Genomic DNA, 22,666 nt, shown 5'->3' on the forward strand with positions numbered 1-22,666 from the left:
AAGACAGATTTATTCAACCCAACTTGCACCACCATCTGTATCACATTACACTGCATACAGATCTAAACTCACTGGTCTTTTCAACTGTAAAACATCTGAAACTAACAAGTGGGGGAAGGGAGAGCAAAATATATCCCACTCTATATACACATGAGCATTAATTAAGCACCACCAAAAATAATTGTTGATTGTAACAAAAAGGGATCAAAACATAGAAGTCAACCAGTTATATCTAAATACACATGCAGCTAGCATGAAATTCACGAGCTGACTCAAATGCATGCTTTTTATACTAAAGTTCTGTCATGGTACAAGCGACTGAGGGATATAAAAAGGTGCAATAAAGTATTCTCATTGCTTTCTTATAGACACATCAATATGTGAACAGTGCTGAAATTGAACTTTTTTGGACATGCCAAGGCATAGGCTTTTTGAAAATACCAGATGGCTGTTTATGGGTATGCATGAAGCTGGTTTGTCCTCTCGCAGCATTGGGTCCAGATTGCATATCAATCACACTGTCATTAGTCGCCTTGTAAGGAAACCTGCGGCCACTGATTACATTAAGGACCATCCACAATCAGGAAGGCCGAGAAAGACCACTACCCATGATGACTATGCCCTAGTTCGCCTAGTGAGATGCAGGACCATGACCAATGCAATAAGATCTCAGAGAACAATGGAGAGTGGGTGTTTTTCTCTCAACCAGCACCATCCAAAGGAGGCTCCATTCCACTGGACTCCATGCACGTCATCCAATCAGACATCCCTTACTCACTGATAGACACAAGGCTCAATGTTTGGCATGGTGTAATCAAGGGCAAAACCACAATCTGAAGACATGGCACAGGATCCATTGGTCTGTTTTCTTCTTCATGTTACTGATGGCCACTGGCGAGTTTAGAGAAGGAGTAATGAGGCTTATTAACAACGGATGATCCATGCTGCTGAACTCTTTGTGGAAGTTCTGTAATGGTGTGGGGGTGTATCTCCTAAGCTGAATCTTATCACCATTCAAGGGATACCAACAGGAAGTACTGGAAGATACTGTCCCGCATTTTGATAACCACCCCCTTGCCAGTCGGCCCGTATTTATGGACAATAATGCTAGGCTCCATCATTCCAGAGCTGTTATCACATACTTGCAGAACAATGCAATTGACAGATTACCTTGGCCTGCAAGAAGCCCTTATCTCAACCCAATTGAGCACTTATGGGACCATCTGGGGCGTCAAGTTCAAGTAAGGGATCCAGCTGTTCAAAATCTACAGGAATTAGCCCAGACTCTTCATGAGGAATGGCAGAGGATTCCAATGATGCCCATTTGGCACTTGATTTCCAGCATAAGGAGGAGGGTTGCAGGAGTTATCCATGCGTGGGGAGGATACACCAAATACTGATGTCACCATTACTGTTGGCTTAGGATTGAACAGTGAACGTTTTTTGAGAACTTTGTGTATGTTAGACCACAGACATTGTCTGTGTGACCATAGTTTTGGACATGATTGATAACGTTTTTAGTGTCCTGATATGACCATCAATGAATTACAGCCAAAAGTAGCAACAGTGTTGGTAGTTGGTGGACTGACACTTTAGATGGTTCAGTTAACGAAATTATAACCATGTGTTTGGTTTCCATATCAAGAATGACCAGTGTGTTGAGTTAAACACAATCTTATAGCATGAAAATGGGTGGTGCTTAATTAATGCTCATGTGTATATTAGGAGGCAAATGATTTACAGCTGCATCACACTGGGTTTCTTTCATATCAGGGTGAAATGATGCGACAAAACTGAAATGCTGTTCAAAGCAGCTCACTCACTGTAGGGCTGAATAATATACTGAGTCAAAAAAGAAACTTCACATTCTTTCTTCAGGGCACTATAAAAGAATAAGAGATGGTAAGATGATTAAATTGTTACTATTTCATTGCTAAGATCTGTGATGTACTCGATACACTGACAGTGCCACAATCAGTTCCATTAGCTACGCTGCCGTTCCAAAACATGGGTATACAGAATGTCAAGTCACAAGAATAAAAATTCAAAATTTCACAGTTCAGTATTGTGTATGGCCGCCCCGCTCATTCTCAACTGCCAAACAGCGTCTCCTCATTGACTGCCTGAAGCTTGTGAACACGTGGTTGGGGATTCTGCACCATTGCTCTTGCATGGCAGCGCCAAGTTCCTGCAAATTCTGAGATTAGTTCCTACTACCACGAAGCCTTCTCCAAAGTGCATCCCAAACATGCTCTATTGGATTAAGGTCAGGGGACCTCAATGGCCAGTCAATGACGTTGACTCCAGCGTTTTGAAGGAAATTTCATGTCAACATCGCAGTATGTGGTCAAGCATTATCATGCTGTAAGTGTAGACCTGGTCCATGGAGCCACCATGAAAGGAACGATTTCAAGGATGAACTTCTGGTCGCAGTAAGCAGCAGCTGTTTCCTTGGATGACCAGATGTCGGGAACGGTTGTTCCCACAGAAAGCACCCCACACCATGCAACCCCAAAATCTGTTGACTTCCTGTACACAACATTGGGCATACCGTTCACAATGTCATCTCCAGATTTTATGCCTGCCGAGTAAAAATGACTCGACTCAATTCAGGTCTCTCAGGGTCCATCAGAGGTGGCGCTGTGCCCACAACAGACGTTGACGTTGATGAAACAGCATCAACCCTGGCCCACAATATGGACGAAATGGGCAGCCCGCAACCGATTTCATTCATTATTGTAATAGCAAGACTGCACACTCATAGCATATTTGTAGGAAAAACATGAATGACAAATGTTCCACATTTCAATAGGGCCATGAAGGTCATGGTCAGAAAACTGGCCAATGGGATTTGTTTTAGGGTTTATTGCATGTGTGCAGCATATGACTTTTATGTACTCAGTTATGTTGTACTTTATGGATAATAAAGAGGCTTAATCCATAAAATATCTTGTTCATGTACAACTTCTGCCGCTAAAGGACTACAATTTACAAATTATAACTCAAACTGAAATTAAACAGCAAAAGACCATCCATACCATGATTAATACCTGTCCAAAATTTGATGAAAAGTGTTGAATAGTGTTTTAGTTCTTTTCCATGTCCATTTGAGGGGGAGAGAGATATCAAATTTAGGTATCAAATCAAGTTTAGGTTGCTTGGGGGAGAGATGGGTGTCCTGCACACTAAGTGCTCCTTGTATTCTGGCAATGGGATGCTTTCTTCACATGAACACCTGATGTAGTTGGCAGGTTGACACTTGACCAGTGACATGGAAAACACTGATCAAGCCTGTCCTTCAGCTACTGTGATGTTTGTAATCATAACAGAACAACAATTTTATAAATGTTCAGAAAATGAAACTAATGCAATGCACCAATTAATATACATAAACACTACACATAAATCATATCTGTTATCATTTTAGCAAACACTGTATCAAACTGAATGTTTAGGTTTTGTTGAGTTTACTAAAATGTAATGATAACCTTCTCTTGGATGCACGTGAAGATGTGACAACAGTGCCTGCTTTAGCTTGAGGAGGAGAGCCTTCAACCTGTACAAGACTGCCACGGGGTGTTGAAATATTGATAGATTCAGCCTCAGCACTGCCACGCTTCCCAGAAACTGCAATACACAGAAACTTTTCTCCAAAACTGTTCAAATTTATATAAACAGTGCAAAGGGACTGTAGCTCACAAGCACCTTAAAAATGTTGATAAACACAAACACACATTCAAATTGTTTGCATACAAATTGAGGACTAAAAAACTTGCACATTATTTACCAGATCTGTAAATGACGCCCACCAACAAAAAAATATTCCAAGAGGACATGTTTTCAGAAACAGAATGATTCATAATTATCACTGTTCTTGGAGATTTCTGCTTTCACACTCATCTTCTACATGAATTATTGTCCTCCTGAGAGGGTACGCAAGTCCAAAAACATTCATAGTAAATTTAAATCCACCAGGATATTAATCATAGTATTCTTGTTGTTTTAATTCTGGCTAGCATTTTGTACACTTGCCAGCAGCTGAAGGGATGATGTAAATCCAGCTAGGGTCCATACAGGTAGCAAAGGTACTAAATGGTCCCTAGTGTGGTGATCTACCTTCTGTTGTTGGCGATCTATAGCCTGTTTTTATATTGTATTGTCTAAATAGTGATATTGGTTTTAACTTTCCATGCTGGTTTTGATTAAACTTGTGATATTCTAGTTGTTTTACTGTCCTTCGATGACAGATTTTTAGAATGTGCATATATTTCATTTAAGTGTTCTTTTAAGTGCCCTCGTCACGGTATGGCTGAGATATTGCCGATGTGACGTTAAATATTAACTCACTCACTCTTATACAAGAGAAATAGACAACGAGCATGTCTAAAGGTAGATGTTTTTCTAACAACAATGCAGTGACATCAGGGTTCAGGGGAAGTAACTGTCAGTTGGGTAGGACTACCACTAGGGATTTTCATTTTCATTTGTGAATGTGTCAGTGGAAACCACAGGATTACTTAGACAACCACAATCCAGAGATAAAGTTACTAACAGTTACTAATAATATAATTATACCTATCTCTAGGGTTTACATATTATCAACAAAGGTAATAATTCTAGCTCCAAAAACTTAAGTCTAAACCCCACCCATCCATCCTCCAAGAATTCCAGAGTATTTTTTAAGGGGATCCTAGAAAAAATTATGTGGTTTCCTGTGCTGCTGCTGGGGAAGATAAGTCAAGTGGATAGCCTCCTGGTACACTGCAACAAAGAAAACACAAATCCTTGGACTTAAAATTCTCAGGCAATCAGTGTTGGTTAAAATGTAACGGGGGAGTAGTGTACACAAACTGAACCTTAATTATAATAGCATAAGGGATACAAGTCCATAAGCCTTGTTACCACTGTGACAGAAGATATGTATCAGTGACCTCCCATGGGGGTCCACTTTTCGCCAAATAAACATGTCAGCATTCACAGCAATGAAAATTGTTCTGTCATTGACTACGCTCAATTTTGGTGACGACACGACGCATGGCAACAGAACAGTTTAGACAATAGATTCTGTTATCACATTGTCCACATGATTATATACTTAAATACCATTTGATATTGAGTACATTTTAAACTGCAGACCAGTAATTCTTAAAACGTACCACAGCATAATGGTCAACAGAGTAAAATGCTTTTTCTCCAAATTAGCAAAGTTTATATACACTTGGTGTTTATGACTTGACAGACATTTTAAGATTACGGAATATAATATGAATACAGTGGAAGGCCTCAAAACCGACAGTCAGGCATGCTCTAAGTATCGGAGCTGGAATTTCATCTCAGCATAACCTAGTTAACCCCATGGTTGCGCCAGGGGCATATATGTCCTTCCTCTTCAACATTCACTTTGAAGTCCAGTAAAATTCAAAATATCTCATACACAAATATACTTCACAGTTTTGTAATCAATGGGAAATTTCCTGCTTCTTGATACCATTCACTATTTTCTCTGACGAAGTTAAGGTGTTTAACATATCCTCTCAAAATTGGCTTTACCGTAAATGTCGCCCTTTTTCACTCTATACAAAATCGCGATTCACAGCGTTATTTGCTGTATGTTCTGAAATGTGAATTTATTGAATAATAATACTGAATTTAAAAACTAACATATTAATGATCATTGGTATCAAGTTTTCATCTCACCAGTAATGATAATTCTGAAACGTGGCTAATGAACCCAGAATCAGTTGGGGTGTTTTTGAAAATACACTTACAGGAACGCTGAAGTGTGCTTTTTGTATTGGGTAGTGTTTACAAAATCACATTTCACAATGGCCAGTATTGAGACGCCAGTTACATCACGTACATTTCATATTCAGCTGTGACAAATGCATCAATGAATTCCTAATGCATCTTTGAGTCAAATTACAAGTGGTCTTTGTCACCAGTGCCACTGTCTAGATAAAATGAAAAGAAAGATATTAGGTGTGAAAAGAATGCTGTGCTTGAAAGACTGCGCTTGTTTGAAATGCAAACAAAGAAAACTTCCAATTTTACACTATCCAGCCTTTTCATCATTGCTTACAATAGCACAATACGTTTAGAATATGTAGGGGGAAGGGTAACGTAGAACCAAATAGCAAATTGAAAATAGATACAATGCAGTCATTTGATAATTCATAATAAACTGTCATGGTTTCCTTGCAGCATGATGCAAAGATTGATGCAAAAATCACACAGAACAATAATGGTGCTTATCAGTATTTCTGGCTTTTTCTGTTATTTACAAAGCAATCATTTAACAATACACAGATAGTCAGAATCATTCTGATTACTTGCATTTCATATTTATGTACAAATGATTCCGGAATCAAAGGAAGAGTCCTCGCAAAATTCTGGCCACCCTTGTCAGCAAAGTCACCATTTTCGTCGTCATTAGTAGTGATGTCACACGAGGTGAAGGTTGACTGAACAAGAGTAAATACAATCGCCCTATCATTTAGATTACACTTACAGTATTATGATGTATATTTTGTGCAGCGTTCAGATATTTGTTCATGAAACTATATTTATTATCTACATTTAGCCTTGTTCAACATGATATTATACATGAATATAATATATACAGTTTTATTCAATGAAAGGGTTTGATTGTTTGAATAATATTTACATAGGAAATTGACATACTGAGTGTAGTATACCACATTTTAAAAGTTTTTATACATGCGTTAGAAGTTCACACATTGCCATTACAGCAACATGTGCCTTAGTTCCTGTGATGTTGGGACTAATATTGCACTTCCATGTGAATTGGTTAATAAAGAGCGATTAATTCAACATAAGTAAAACTGATAATATTAATGAAAACGATTTGTACATGTTATGAAATGTATGGGCACACATATTTAAAGGAATTGTCTTGTTCATTGAATTTGTTTGTGTCGTTTCATAGACAAAACAATTATGAATACTGATTGAGCAAATGTGAGTTTGTCATAAACATTTTCTGATTCATTTATGATAATACAATAAATTCAAATTTGATAAAAACACATTGTGATGGCAGGATATCTAACTCAAACAATATTTATATGAAATCTGATTTAAAATATTTAAACCAGGTCATGTCTAACCTGGATGAACCTTATATCCATAGTCTAATGGTTCCACACTTAAAAAAAGGCGATCTTTTTGTATGTTTTATTGCATACTTATGAAGAAATATGTCTACATAATCATAAGAAGAAAACATCATATACTAAATGAATATTCAATGAATGTTCAGGAGTTGTGAAATATTCTTTTTCATTTACATTATATTGATGCCACACAGGTGCATGTATTGCTCACAAGAAGATACGCAGTTAAACCATCTAATTGTTGAGATATTCAGCACACTACAGTATTTCGATGATAAAACCATTCATTTTATGTTTTGCTAAAAGAATGCTGAGTTCTGGCATAGCAGCCTCGACTTTTTAAACAATTAATGGAAATTAGGTGAGATATATACTAATCAGCAAACCAACAACGTCTTTTTCCAATGTCACAAAATGCACAAAACATGCATGACATCAGCCAAAATGTATTATTTTCAGTAATGTCATTGCATTTGGATATGTGACTGTTATTCCGTTAAAAATGATGTAAAATTAGTCAAAATACATATACATAATCAGGAGAATATGAAAATCTAAGAACTCACTTATGTATCAGACAGGGCCATCTAAATCCCTATTACCTGCTTTCTTATGTAGTACATTTGGATCTTTTGTTATAAATTGTGAAACTACCAAAATGTATCAGCTCAAATAGGGGAACTTCATACTGGAATAGTTTGGTTCACCATGAACAAAACATGACAAAAATATAGTGTCTGTATCCACAACAAATTCTCTCATATATCATAGAAGAAAATGACATTTTGACATTTATCGCGGATCATTTTTTATTTTGTGCATATGATATTATGCATTAGCACATAAATCCATTCCATATACACTTACGTTGTTTGGATATCAAGCTGTATAATTTTCACTAACACTTTCCGTAAAGATGCCAAATTAGACAAATAGTAGCAGAGTGCTTTTATCGCTTCATGATAAAAAAACGAAAAAAACTGACTGTTTTTAACACAAACCTTTTGGACAACATTTAGCAGTGTTTGTTTCTCAAACTTCTGAGGTAGTTGTAGTTATATTTATTCCAATGGAAAAGAAATTAAATATTCTACATTTCTGTGTAATTTTAAAGCCATACACAGATCCAGGACTACACAAGCACAATTTTCGCGCAATGTTCACTTTTCAAACCTTATCAAAATGTGAGACTGAAAAAAAAAATCTCAGCTGCCAGGGGGTTCATTTATGATCATTTACATGTCCACCTATCAGTTGATTCTATATTTCAGCACAACAAAGACTGACCAATTGACTGTTTATACAGTAACAAATGCTCTCTAAACACACATTCGGTACCTAAGCTCTTCTGTTGATTGGCTGATTAGCTGAACGTGAAAAAAAAATACAGTCGATTACCAGCTGCATTATGCTTATTGACATTGCCTGATAAGAGGAGTATGGATAAGTATACGACAAATAATTGGGTGACTTGTATTATAAATCAATTGTTGTCACTCACTATGTCAAGATAGTGAGACCAGTCAAGCAAACTAGATTGGAATTAACTTTAAAGACAAAATTCATCTGATAAAAGAATTTGATGCAATTCCTCAGCCTACTTAAAGAACGAATAAACTCAAATATTTTGCACCCTTTTAACCATTACATATGCAAGACTTTTGGTTAGTCATTAGCATAACACCAAACTCATTCTTAAAAATAAATAAATAAAAGTTGCCAAAATGCTGTCTGCTTCCCAGGCCCCACTAAGTAATTGAAAGAATTACAGCAAATTTGAAGGAATTGCATCTCAAATGTAAACAAACGCAGCCCACTCGCGAAACAATTGCAGCGATATCGGTTGTTTAGCGGTAATAACAGAAACACATCGGCCCTATCGGAAGCAATGTCGGTAATACTGGAAACACGATCGGCCATCTTCGGAGATTTTTCGGTCGCGAGCGGAAACTCACGCAGCAAAACATGGCGTCGTTGGAAGAAGCGCCCGTCTCGGTGAGATTTGTTGTTAGTTCCTACTATTACATTTTCATACTTATCCATCTTTGACCACCCGCGTTGAATGCGTTTAGGTATGAGGTGTTGTCGGGGCAATAGCTTATGTTTTTAGGAAAAGATTGTCACTGCAGAAGAGTGTCACAAGTCATGCCCCTGGAGATTGTTTACATCTGAACATCAAAGTCGTGCCAATGATTACGAACATCATGAACGTGCGCCATGAAGAAGTTTATGAGCCATAATTTTTCTTGCTACGAAGTGCAATTGACAAATTTAAACACATTTTACAAAAAAATGATGTTATATCTGGTGCACGTTCGTAATCATCGGCATGACTTCGATGTTCAGATGTAAACAAACTACAGGGGCATGACTTGTGACACTCTCCTAGAGTGACTATCTTTTCCTAAAAACATAAGCTATTGCCCCGACAACACCTCATACCTAAACGCATTCAACATGGGTGGTCAAAGATGGATAAGTATAAAAATGTAATAGTAGAAACTAAAAACAAATCTCACCGAGACGGGCGCTTCTTCCAACGACGCCATGTTTTGCTGCGTGAGTTTCCGCTCGCGACCGAAAAATCTCCGAAGATGGCCGATCGTGTTTCCAGTATTACCGACATTGCTTCCGATAGGGCCGATGTATTTCTGTTATTACCGCTAAATTACCGATATCGCTGCAATTGCTTCGCGAGTGGGCTGCGTTTGTTTACATTTGAGATGCAATTCCTTCAAATTTGCTGTAATTCCTTCAATTACTTAGGGGGGCCTGCTTCCACTCTCTTCCACTCAGTGACGTCATATGAGGAACGATTTTCATTTAGTTGCATAGAAAATGTGTTGGAAGCTCGTCATTTTGCAGATTTCCTGATGTCAACAAAGACTTTTTGTATTGCCATCAATTGCTCCTTGGGGTCAAGTGATGGTGTCACTAAGCACAGATTTCCGCCAGAACTCGTATTTCGTGCCATATGTGTTGTTTGTGAGTGTGAAACGAGTGTTGTGGAAGCCTGTGGTTTATACTGAATCAGATGGTTCGCCCCCTACATCACTTCAAGGATAGAAAATGTTATTGAGTTTTGTTTTCATCGGGCTTAGTCCATGACTTCACGATTTTAAAAAACGGTGGCACCCTTTCTGAGGATAAATGCTATTTAAGTTTGTTTTCACTGACTTGCAAAATCAAAACTACTTTCTGCTAGTAGTTAAATATGTATTTGAATCATGGTCAAAAGGATTTTGCATGACACAACTTGTAACATAATTACTTCTTCCACGGAAGTGAGGTAGGGGTCAAAGTGACATTAATATTGCAAGCAATATCATGTTGACCCCAACCTCGCTTCCAAGAGTGAAATTGTTATCTTACAAGCAATGTCACGTAAAATCCTCTTGTCCCTCAATCAAATACATATGTTGCTACCAGTTGAAAGTAATTTTGATTTTGTAAGTTGGTGAAAACAAACTTAAATAGCATTTATCCTCATAAAGGGTGCCACCATTTTTTTAAATCGTGAAGTCTAAAGTTAGAATTAATGAAATTATTGTTTGTTTTCAAACAAGTTGGAAAATCAAAACTACTTTCTACCAGTAGTTAAATATGTATTTGAATTTTTACTGAAAGGATTTATGCATCACAACTTGTAACATTACGACTTCTTCCACAGAAGTGAGGATGGGGTCAAAGTGACAAGACTGCATGATAAATTTCTTCAGTTGTTAAATTAACCTGGTTTATAAACGTTCACTCACCAGTGTGTAAACAATAGTCAATGTACGTTTTTATATTTGGTCTGATAATCCTCATTACTTTATAACCATATTTGTATGCATTTTGAAACTTAATAAAAAGAAGCGATCTGCTGATAGTTTGCCAGTGATTGTGCTGAATGCTAAGAAAACTTAATAAAAAAATAATATCAAAGTAAAAACAAAATTAATGTTATACAGAGTGTATTTTGTAAATGTACATACATAAACACTACCTTTTGACAAATCCGCATTTAAATCCACATAATAAAGTAATTAATCAATCAGCATGTTATCGGTTAATCCTTGGATTGATCCAGACACAAGAAATGCCAAATAGGGACCTTTGTCGGGAAATCTAAGTGGCGTTACCACTAATTATACCTGTAATAAATTCAATAACTGAGCATCAAGTGAATGATGACAACCAATGTGCAGGTTTATACCACCTAACACAGATTACAACCTAGCGACACCAAGTGATTTTGACAGAATCGTCTATGAAAACAAGGGTTGTAACTTTGAAACAACGCAAAGAAGACACAAAATTAAATGATAGTTCATTGTGAGAACATATTGCTTTCATTTTTCACAACAGCTGTCGTCATTTGAGGTTTGTACAAACCTGTAAACAAAATATTTACCCCCTGAAATGTAGATGAATTCTGTATAGGCCCTCACATCCATACCTCATGTTACATCAATGAGAACTGGCACTCAGATTAATTGAAATTTCGTTCGCGGTTGTGAATTGTGCACTGTTGTCAAAAAGGATTTAAGTTAATTAACGATCGAAATGAGTAATTTTAATGACGGGCTTTGATTTATAATGATTCCAATGAGTGATTTTTGTATATGCACCCCCTAGATTATATGGGATCTTCAATAAGAGAATGATTGCTATCAACACATCGTTGAGTCATGTTTTATGGCACACAGAAGGTAATTCTCATAAACATGTTTGGCTGAAATGGCTGAAAAGGGAAAGGCTCTTTAAACTAATGTGCCCTCTATACCAACATTTTTTTATGGTTCCAATGAATACTGGTTTAAAGGGCTTCCACTGAATATGATCTGATATTGAGTCATTTTTTCCTAAAACCAGCTTTGGTTTCGAGAATCTTATCTTGCATATTAGCCCAAATTGTAATCCTCACATTAAGTACTGATGTAAGAAACTTCTAAAGAATACTCACTGAATGTTCCCTATAAATGTTTGGATTATCAAAAATTCCTTACCTAAGTGATTTGATAATTACCCCAAAAATATACGTGAATGAAAAGTCATCATCTCAAATTTGGCACACTTTGTCCTTTCAGCCACAATATGGTCAGCACTAGCAGTTTTTCTGCATTTTGGGTGCATTATGACATCCAGAATTTTATCTTGTGATATGTGTGTTTTTGGAATAAGTTTCTCAACCCCAGCAAAATATGAAGAAGAAACATCTAGAACATTGTCTATCACATCACTGACAGTGTTGAAAATACTATGATTTGAAATACGTTCTGAAAATGAATAAGCTACTTAGCCTTTCAGACCCTATCTTTTGCAGTTGACTGCTTTGTAAAGAAACACATTTCTTTCTGAAACTTTAAAGGAGAATGGATATTATCAAAGAGATTCTTTAGCCTAAATTTGCACCAGTCAGATGTATATTTCTTACAGCAAGACATGTAACGATTTCTCTTTAGGCAGCAGATATTTCAATCAGTCAGTAATTCTACATTCTGCGGTTTTCAAGGCTTTGCAAGCACCTCATCTAATAATCATAAATTTATCCCTTAATGGTGCCCTAAAGTACTCTTGGAAATAGAGAAAAAAACAGCAGTTTGTATCTCTAAAACTGAAACAACTGCAAACATCATATGCTGAAATAACCTACATCAGCCTAAATAGAAGTTCAGTGGGATGTGTAATATATCGGGTCCTAATCAAAAGGGTTGCATGAAAAGTCGTTCAGGTTACAAGAGGGAGGAGTTATTGAGCATCTTGTGGTAGATCAGGCCTACACTTATCTTGGAATGCAAGTTCGACACAAGCTCCAGAATGCCCACATTCAAGATAAACTTCGGGCCGAGTATAAATCTCGTTTGAAGAAAATCTGGAGTTCAGAGCTAAATGTTCTAAACAAGGTCAAAGCCACCAATACTTTTGCTGTGCCAGTCCTCTCTTATTCCTTTGGAGTAGCTGATTGGACAAAACAAGACATCCAGGGTCTTGACCGCCTGACTAGAAGGATCATGTCTGATAACAGAGCACACCACCCTCATTCCTCTCTTAATAGTTTATATATGCCAGTCAATTCGGGAGGACGGGGTTTGATTAATGTGGAGGCTCTTCACGATAGAATCTTGTTGTGTACTTTTGCACATATCTATTTATCAGATGATCCTCTGGTGATGCATGTCAAGACTCTGGATGAAAGCAAGGAATTCCACAGCTATTTTAAATGTGCCAAGGTTGTTGGACACAATCTGAAAGTTGAGTTTGCTCATGGTGATGTACTGCTGGACGGTCCTTTGTGGAGAAGCTCTCTGAGAAGCCATTGCATCGTGTGTACATGCAGTGTGTGGAACAGAATAGCAATCCAACCGACTCCTTCACCTGAATGAAGTCGGCTGGTCTCAAATGTGAAACTGAGGGCTTCCTTTTTGCTGCTCAGGACCAGTCACTTCCCATTTACAATTGCTAGAATGTGATTCTTAATCAAAATGTGAACATGAAATGTTGTCTTTGCAATGAATTTACAGAGACTGTCCAACACCTTGTCAGTGGATGCCCTTCCTTGGCACAAACAGCAAATCTTAAAAGACATGATGGCATGGCTTGCTGCTTTTACTATCGTATCCGCTATGCCTGTGGCTTTGACCCGAGGTCCATCCATGGTATGACCCTGAACATGTCCAGGGCGTCCTGGAAAATGATGCTTTGAATAGGCCAATATACAGCCTGAGACGAAATCCAGCCAACAAACCTGATCTTGTTCTTTTTGATAAAACTAATGAAATTATTTATATCATTGAATTTTCTGTCCCTTTTGACAGCAATGTGATTGGCAAGATTCAGGAAAAGCATGATAAATATGCAGACCTTGCCTTTGAAATGTGTCGCTAGCATTCCAAGTACACTGTCGTCAGGCTCCCCATTGTTCTCGGTGCCCTTGGTTTGGTACCTACTGATCTCTTGGTGCAGATCAGGAAAGTGACCAGGTTCTCTGTTATCTGAGCTTCGGCCAATATGCATATTCCGCTGGAAGTCATGTGACCTTTCCGTTCGTGACGTCATATGTGACTAGCATCCAAAGACCAAACAGTCCAGTATTACAACTTGTGTTGTTTCTGTCGTTTTTGCAAATGGTATGATGGTATATTCAGTTGCCTGGGGATGCATGGAATCATCGAACAATGAAAAGAGCCACAATTTCATCCGTTTTCCAAGTATAAAGAGACCGGACTCTTTATCAGAGTCTGACGTAATGTAAGAATCAATTTCTTCTTTATCAGAATAAGAATCAATCAACCTCACCCATCAAACATAAAATACGCTTATTACCTCAAATGTTATCATAAACAAACACCTCATAAGCAATGCATTTTACAAGATGATTTGGTACAACAAAACAAATTCCGATGAACTTAAGAATAAAATGGTACCTACTGCATGGATTGTAAAATGTGAAAAAATGCTGACAGCGTAAAAAGCCAGACAGCAATTAGTACTTCATGAATAAAGTTTATATATCACAATTTGGCACCATTACAATATAACTGAACTGATAAAACCAATTATTCGATAGTTGTTTATATGACGAATTTTCAAAAAAGCAAATGTTGTCCAAAGGTGTCCCTCTTAGATAAACATTTCTAATGGATTTATCTTGTGAAAGCTGTTATTCTTGCATAAATACATTTACCACAATTGTTAGCCACCATTTCAAGCTCTCTGTAAATATACACAAATATGAGCTACAGTAGCTTTATCATGGGCCTGTGCCCCCTTTACGAAATTAACACAATCTGACCAGCTTACCAGTCTGTGTTCCCAAGTTTTGCGATGTTGGCATCAGGTGGACCAGATTTTAAAATTGTAAGTTATTGTTGCTACCTTTGTGTTCTGTTCTCAGCATTGAAGTGGTCAAAAGCATGTCAAACTATCTCCCTCAAAGCTAGTAAAGTAAATTGCTCCATGTATAGATTATTTCATAATAGTAAGCATATTTCCTTACATAGTTGAATGTAAACCATTTTATAGTAAAATCATGACTGTATTACTATGTGGTTCAGGAATGGAGGGGGTAGGTAAAATGGATGCATAGAAAAGGTACAACCTACATACTTAGAATTTTTTCAAAATGTTTACAAGTGTGATTACACGATGCCATTTAGAAAGTGGTCAAATGCAACATATATCATATTTGGGATTTCACTTTCTTAGTAAAGTACAAATTCTAGTACTTTTTTGGTTGAGTCCCATCCGGGATTCGAACCCGCACCCTCAGTGTCAGGCACCTAATCGCCAGCACACAAAGTCAGCCGCCTAGCCCACTCAGCCAGCCAGTGGAAGTCGCAGTGGTACTGTCTAACTTCCAAATAATAACTGACATTAGGAACATCTGTTACAGCTTCAGAATCCATAGTCACTGTCAAGTTGTCAAATATAACCAAAGAGGAGGCCAACGGGCAATAGTCACATTTGATGTCATGTCACGTGATACCGCCTCTGCTCATTAACTGTCGGGTGTTTCCGTAATAAGCAAAAGTCCAGGGTCGTTTTTCACATTTTTATTGCAATTTTACAAACTTTTTGAGAAATTTTGATACAGAAAGTGATCTTTAGGATACGTTTTTCCATATATCAAAAAATAGTTCTAGGTTAGTATTCTCCTCTAACTCATTAAGTCCGAGAGCCACTTCAGTGTGCAACACCTGGAATCCCGTTCTGATTGCCTGGCTTGTTGTGGCGAGACATATTAGGGCTCATGTATTTTAACATATGTATGTATTCTTTGTATGCACGACATGAGACATACTTAAACAAATTGTCACTCTCATTGTGTGAAGTTAAATTGTACAAAACATCTATGTCAATGGCAGTAAAGAAGAATTTACGTACATGCTTAATAATCTATGAAAGAAGTGTTTTCATTGATACATTGCTAGTGTATACTGAATATTCTAAGGAAAGTACTATTATCCTAATCTGTGACTTACATGGAGCAGATTCACAGTTTGTCACTTTGGTTCATCTGGACTTAACGCAGAAAAGATACGTTATCATACGAACATACATGTATACATACTGTATAATACTGTTCGTTGCATCAAAGTTCCCGAATAGAACATTTTGTATCTTAACGTTGAACATAGTGGCTGATTTGTTACCTATGACCAGCCGTATCATGATATACCTGCCACAGAGGAAATGACAGGATTCATGAAATGTACACACAGGACTAACAAGTGAGTTTATTTTTCCTTAAAAGTGCTCAAAGCGCTACAATCCAATTATGATTACCCTGGATTACCCAATCCAACTATTGAGTACAGATAGTATATAGTTTGTACACACTACTAGTACATCAAACAGAATAGCTTGCACCCCTTTTTAATGAGCCTTTTCAATCTATCACTTCATAAACACATATTCCCTGCAGTCTGGAAAGAAGCAAGCATCATACTGATTCATAAAAAGAGAAACAGACCAGTAGCCTTAACTAGTTGTCTATCAAAAATATTTGAGCGATGTATGTTTAGATATGTTTTTAATTATCTTAAGGACAATAAAATTTTATCCAGTTTACAGTCAGGTTTTATTCCAGGGAACTCTTGTGTGAATCAGCTGACATATTTGTATAATTTCATCACCAAGGCAATGGATGGAGACAAAGAAATATGCACAGTATTTTGTGATATCAGTAGAGCTTTTGACAGAGTGTGGCAGAGAGGTCTTGTGGAATCGATGGTTCACTATTACAATGGTTTGAAAGTTACCTAAAACATTGATCCCAGCGTGTAGTCGCATATGGCTTAGTTCAAATATTAAATCAGTAAAAGCTGGTGTCCCACAGGGTTCTGTTCTGGGACCTCTTCTGTTTCTGGTCTACATAAATGACTTTGTTGCAGGCATTGACAGTAATATATGATTATTTGCCAATGATACTTCTATTTATGTAATGATTGATGATCCTTAACAAAATTTTAAATGTACAATCATGACTGAAATATTTTGTACTTGGGCTTACTTCCCTCAAAATGAAGCCCTCGGGAGAACCCAGTCATAGCGGGAGGATCTGCACTCAAGTGTAACGACGGCTTCCGATTGGCTGGTTCATTTCATGATATGCTGAGAGCTCATTTTGCGTACAGAAAGATGATCTGTTTGATGGGCATTTTACAACTAAGGCGAGTCACAAGAAAGTAAGATTCTTAATGGATAACAACTTCTTTTGTTGTGCTTGATGTGTTGCTTCAGTATGGATTCATATACTGTTGTCAAACAAAATCATACACACTGGGAGAAGTTATTATCCATAAAGAATGTATGTAGAGATGTTGGGTTTTACAAATACATGTTTTCTGAATTTGCGTTCGATCAAATCAAAAATAATCTCAGTAGAGATGGTGAACTACTGCGTGGCTGGAAACTGTTATTCGTCCAAGTACAAAACAGGACTTGAAACTGACAAGAGTTTGCACCAGTTTCCATCAGATCCAGTCATCCGAGAAAAATGGATGTAGTTTATCTGCAACTCAGACATAAAAACATGTCATGTGTTCAAGTATCACACCTGTCTAATTACATAATGTAGTAGAGACAGGACTCGGGTGCACGAGTCATAAATCAATTTATTTTGTTTATGGCATGTAACCTGATATGTGGTCAATGATTGAAGCTGTGTATTGCATATTGTCTTTAGCAGACAGGCAGACAGACATGTAGGTGTCAATAAACCAGACATTGAGCTTTCTCTGTGACAGAGGTTGCTCACCACATTCAACAAGTTTTTGTATGTAACGATTAGATTATTTACTTGCTTGTGTACACAACAAAGATTAGACTACTGCTCATGACTTCATGCTCCAGTCATGCATACTGTTTCAAACTCCGCGAACCAATTCACTGGACGCAGCACAGCACAGCTGTTGAAATCACTATTTCCCCCAGCACTGGGGAAAATTTAGTGAATCGTTTGAACTCCGATTTTGCGGGCTTTTTTCCATTGCGTTTTTTTTTTCAACTTTATGGACTGAATTGAAATTTTTGATGATTTGTTTTGGTAAGTACACACCAAACAGGTATCAGAATCTGCAAAGCTTTGTTTTACATTGCATGTGACCTTTAAAAAGCCTTAAATTATTGACTAACAAGAAACACCCTGAATCATATGTATACATTGTTTACACTTCTGATCTTTGATTACTGTAGCCATATATATGACAATTGTACCAACACACAGGCAACAACTTTGGAAAACCTGCTCTTAGACGCGTTACGTGCGATATGTGGAGGTATTCATGGAACCAGTTACAATAAAATCTATGCTGAAACAAGAAGAAGAATAGCTAAACTAGTCACTTTTTTCCAAATGTATCACAACAGGTTAGCCCACTATCTAAATGAACTCGTCCCTCCCTTTGTCTCTCAAGTCAGTACCTATCTGTTCTGCAACGCATCACATTTGTAAACTATTGCTTGACGTACTGCTCTATATAACAATTCATTTCTACCGGACACTGTAAGTTCATGGAACACTTTAATGCACAATATGAAATCTCTAACAGATGTCAATGAATTCAAATCTGCTTTAAATCCCAGAGGTAAAGTTATTCATTTCGATCCAGGCATAAGTACAAGAGTTTCCAAATCCTCCACTGTCGCGTAAGGTCAAAGCCACAGACAGTAAAAGCTGCGAGCCATGCCATCATATCTTTTAAGATATTTTGTTTGTGCCAAGGAAGAGCATGAGACTGACAAGGTGTTGGACAGTGAATTCTTTCCATAATCAACATTTCATGTTAACATTTTGATTAAGAGTCACATTCTGGCGACAGTGAGTGGAAAGTGACTGATCCTGAACAGCAAAAAGGAAGCCCTCAGTTTCACATTTGAGAGCAGCCAACTTCATTCAGGTGAAGGAGTCAGTTGGATTGCTGTTCTGTTCCACACACTGGAATGTTCACACAATGCAATGGCTTCTCAGACAGGGTCTCCACAAAGCACTCACTCTGAGCAGACTTGGTAAAGGATTTCACCTGGTTTACTCCCATTGCTGGGAGTCCAGCAGTACATCGCCACCAACAAAATCAATCTCAGATTGTGTCTGTAGCGGCCACAAAATTTCTGAGTCCCGTGCTGGGATTCGAACGACGGACCCTCCGATCCGAAGTCAGACGCCTTGTCCACATGACCAAAGAGGTTAACCCCGTCAGCAAGCTGACAAGGTAAGGATGTCATCTGTGGGATGACTCCACGCCCTGCTACATGTCCAACAACCTTGGCACGCCTAAAATAGCTGTGGAATTCCTTGCTTTCATCCAGAGTCTTGACATGCATCACCGGAGGATCATCCGATAAACAAATATGTGCAACAATAAAATTCTGTCATGAAGAGTCTCGACATTAATCAAACCCCAACCTCCAGAATTGACTGGCATATATAAACCATTAAAGGGGCACTGATGCGGAGCAATTTCCGTGGACTGGTGTAAACTTTTGTTATTGTTTTTCTCCCATGAGTACCCAGATGATATCCCAGAATTCGTGACTGGTTCGTGACCTCTGCTGCGTATTGAGAGTTTAATTATAGACAGATCAACTAAGGTGAAGTCATTTTTACTTCATTAAAAATGTATTATGAAAACAAATCAAACACTTTGAATGTTAATCATCTGCCAGTGGTAGAAATGGTAAAAATCTATTAGGACGGCAAAAATAACAAAGCCAATGTACGTCTCTATATTTTGTCTCATATCCCTAATTAGTTTATTGTCATATTTGTATGATTTTGAAAAATAATAAAAGAACACACGGTCTACTTATACTTATAGTAAATTTCTAACATGACAGAAACATTTACACATTGTATGGATTGCCACTGTGGATCCTATTTCACACACATACGCGATCGTTTGTGTTTCCTGTCATATAGATTCTACTGAATGCTACAACAAATAAATTAAAACAAAATGCAAATAATCAATGTAAAACAGACTAAATTTATAGCAACAATGTCAGGCTACTACCTTATTCAGGAATGTATCCATCAATATCCACATGAAAGAAATCGTATTCCATTCGTCTGCAGCTGGTAAATAATCCTGCTCTGTGTCGTGTGTCTTACAACAGTCTAATTTGCAAAAAAGTAACACATCGTTTCACGTCTTTCACATTGGTGAAAACCTGATAAACCTCTCATTGGTCACACAAGATAGCACACCTGGCAACTAATTGTATGATGTCCGCCATTCTAAGTAATTTAGTTAACCAATAATGAGCAATCAATCAATGCAAGGGTGGTTAATTCTTTGAAGAGAGGATGTTGTTTTTACACTCACACTTTACAACAGGGTGTAGTCAGTATAAATTAGTACATCTACACACACTGCCTTTTGACAAATCCACTAGAAGATAAAAGTAATTAATCAATCAGTGTGTTATCGGTTAATCCTTTGATCAATATTTGTTTTTGTAACTCAGCTGATAAAACTCTATTGCATCACTTACATGCACATATTACATAACATACAATACATTTGCCATTACACACCTTAATTTATAATGTTGAGCATTTACTCCAGACAAGAGAAATGCCAAATGGGAAATTTTGTTGAGTAACCTGAGTGGTGTTACCACTAATTATACCTGTTATAAATTCATTAACTGACCATCCAGAGAATGATGACAAATAACACGTGTAGGTTTACACCATCAAACGCAAGTTACAGCAAGGAAGATGAAATTTCTGTGTCACATGCTGCCTGAAAACACTTATGGGCCGAAACTGTTTTGAGGATACCAACGGAACTTCGTTACATAAGGAATACATACAGGCATTTGCTGTGTACTTGGATAAATAGGTGTAATAAGGGGTTTTCTTTACGTAAGAACGTTTTCAGATTTCTCTCCCAAAGGCAAAGTCATCGTTTTAAGTTTACGAATTCAAATAAATCAACGGTGTGTTTTTATTATCATAAATAATAAACCAGGGTAGCTACCATAGCTACCAAAATTTACGTATGACATTTACTATCACAGCTGAACCAACACTCAAAACTAGCTAAATATAAAGCTTTGCAATCTTTCGGACTGAAACAAATGGCTTGCTAGGTGCCTGTAGACATCATATTTTCACGTAACAGGTTAAAAGGTTAAAAACACAGAAATAGGATCAAATTGGATCAGTCACTATACCATCCAAGCATCCGAAAAAAAAACTACACTGCTGGGATATTTTGTTACGATCAGACAAGGAGTACCATGGATATTTTTAAATAATGGCATATGATGGACATCCGGACTCCTGACTGTTTAGGTGAAGAAATTCTGCTAATACGGACAGGAGCCCAGTCCCTTTGTCTGTCACGGTCGAGGGAGCGGGCGCTGACCAATAAGCAATTTGGTTTCGTAATTAGACCGTTGGTGAGAAACATTATTCGCTCGGCATCAGTGCCCCTTTAAGAGAGGAATGAGGGTGGTGTGCTCTGTTATCAGAATGATCCTTCTGGTCAAGTAGTCAAGACTCTGGATGTCTTGTTTTGTTACTTGTTACTACTCCAAAGGAATAGGAAAGGACTGGCACAGCAATAGGATTGGTGGCTTTGACCTTGTTTCGAGCATTTAGCTCTGAGCTCCAGATTTTCTTCAAATGAGATTTATACTTGGCCCGAAGTTTATCTTGAATCTGGGCATTCTGGAATTTGTCTCGAACTAGCATTCCAAGATAGGTGTAGGCCTGATCTTCCATAAGATGCTCAATAACTCCTCCCCCTTGTAACCTGACCGATCCATCAGTGGTTACCTTGCCACGTTTCAAATGAAGATTATTACATTTGTCGAGTCCAAATGTCATGCCAATATCATTAGAAAAGGACTTGACAAAGAGGATCTGTTCTTTCAAATTGGTATCTTCTTTGGCAAGGAGCTCAATATCATCCATGTAGAGGAGATGAGTAATAGGTGTTGGGGATCTATGCTGAGGTCAGGGGTGGTAACCCTCCTCCCTATTGAGCAGAAAACTCAAACGATTTAGAGACAGACAAAAAAGCAAATGACTGAAGGAGTCCCCCTGAAAGGAGGATTATGTCAGGGCCATAAGTTCAGTCTGTTTTATACAGCAATCCGAGAAAGGCAGAGTCTGAGTTGGATAGAGTGCTCTGTATATTTATTAACTTCTAAATGCCTAATGCAAGACAAATCTTATGGAGAACAACTCCTTGATTTATTTTTCACAACATTTCTGGGCTAGTTCTTCTTCCTTCCACAGGTGGATAATGATATAGTGAACCATATTTATATTTATATTGATGTACAGGAAGCCGATATGTGAATATGTATACTAGCCTCTTAAAGAGACTGTGCATTGTCAAAATATCATCCTATTTGAGAAGTACAATAACAATGTCAGAGGTCCATATAAATTTTAATGGAGGGATAATGAGACCATAACATGTTCTATCGGAGAGAGATCCGAGGAGAGATTCTGTGAATTTGCAGGCCAAGGCAGTAAGTCAATGTGGTGGTGTTGCAAGAAATCCATAACAACCCTTGCTGTATGAGGG

General features: G+C 37.6%; 1 protein-coding gene across 2 annotated transcripts in view; it reads right to left on the reverse strand.

The window, feature by feature from the left end:
• The window catches only part of LOC137278153 (ras-specific guanine nucleotide-releasing factor 2-like), an 802,775-nt gene that overhangs the window by 346,995 nt on the left and 433,114 nt on the right, over window positions 1-22,666 (reverse strand). For both annotated transcript variants that reach the window (XM_067810323.1, XM_067810322.1), the window contains one exon: window positions 3,489-3,627. In XM_067810323.1, coding sequence (XP_067666424.1) covers window positions 3,489-3,627 — 139 coding nt within the window. The remainder of the gene's footprint in view (window positions 1-3,488; window positions 3,628-22,666) is intronic.

Source organism: Haliotis asinina, chromosome 3, assembly GCF_037392515.1.
Source record: "Haliotis asinina isolate JCU_RB_2024 chromosome 3, JCU_Hal_asi_v2, whole genome shotgun sequence".
NCBI classification, from domain to species: domain Eukaryota; kingdom Metazoa; phylum Mollusca; class Gastropoda; order Lepetellida; family Haliotidae; genus Haliotis; species Haliotis asinina.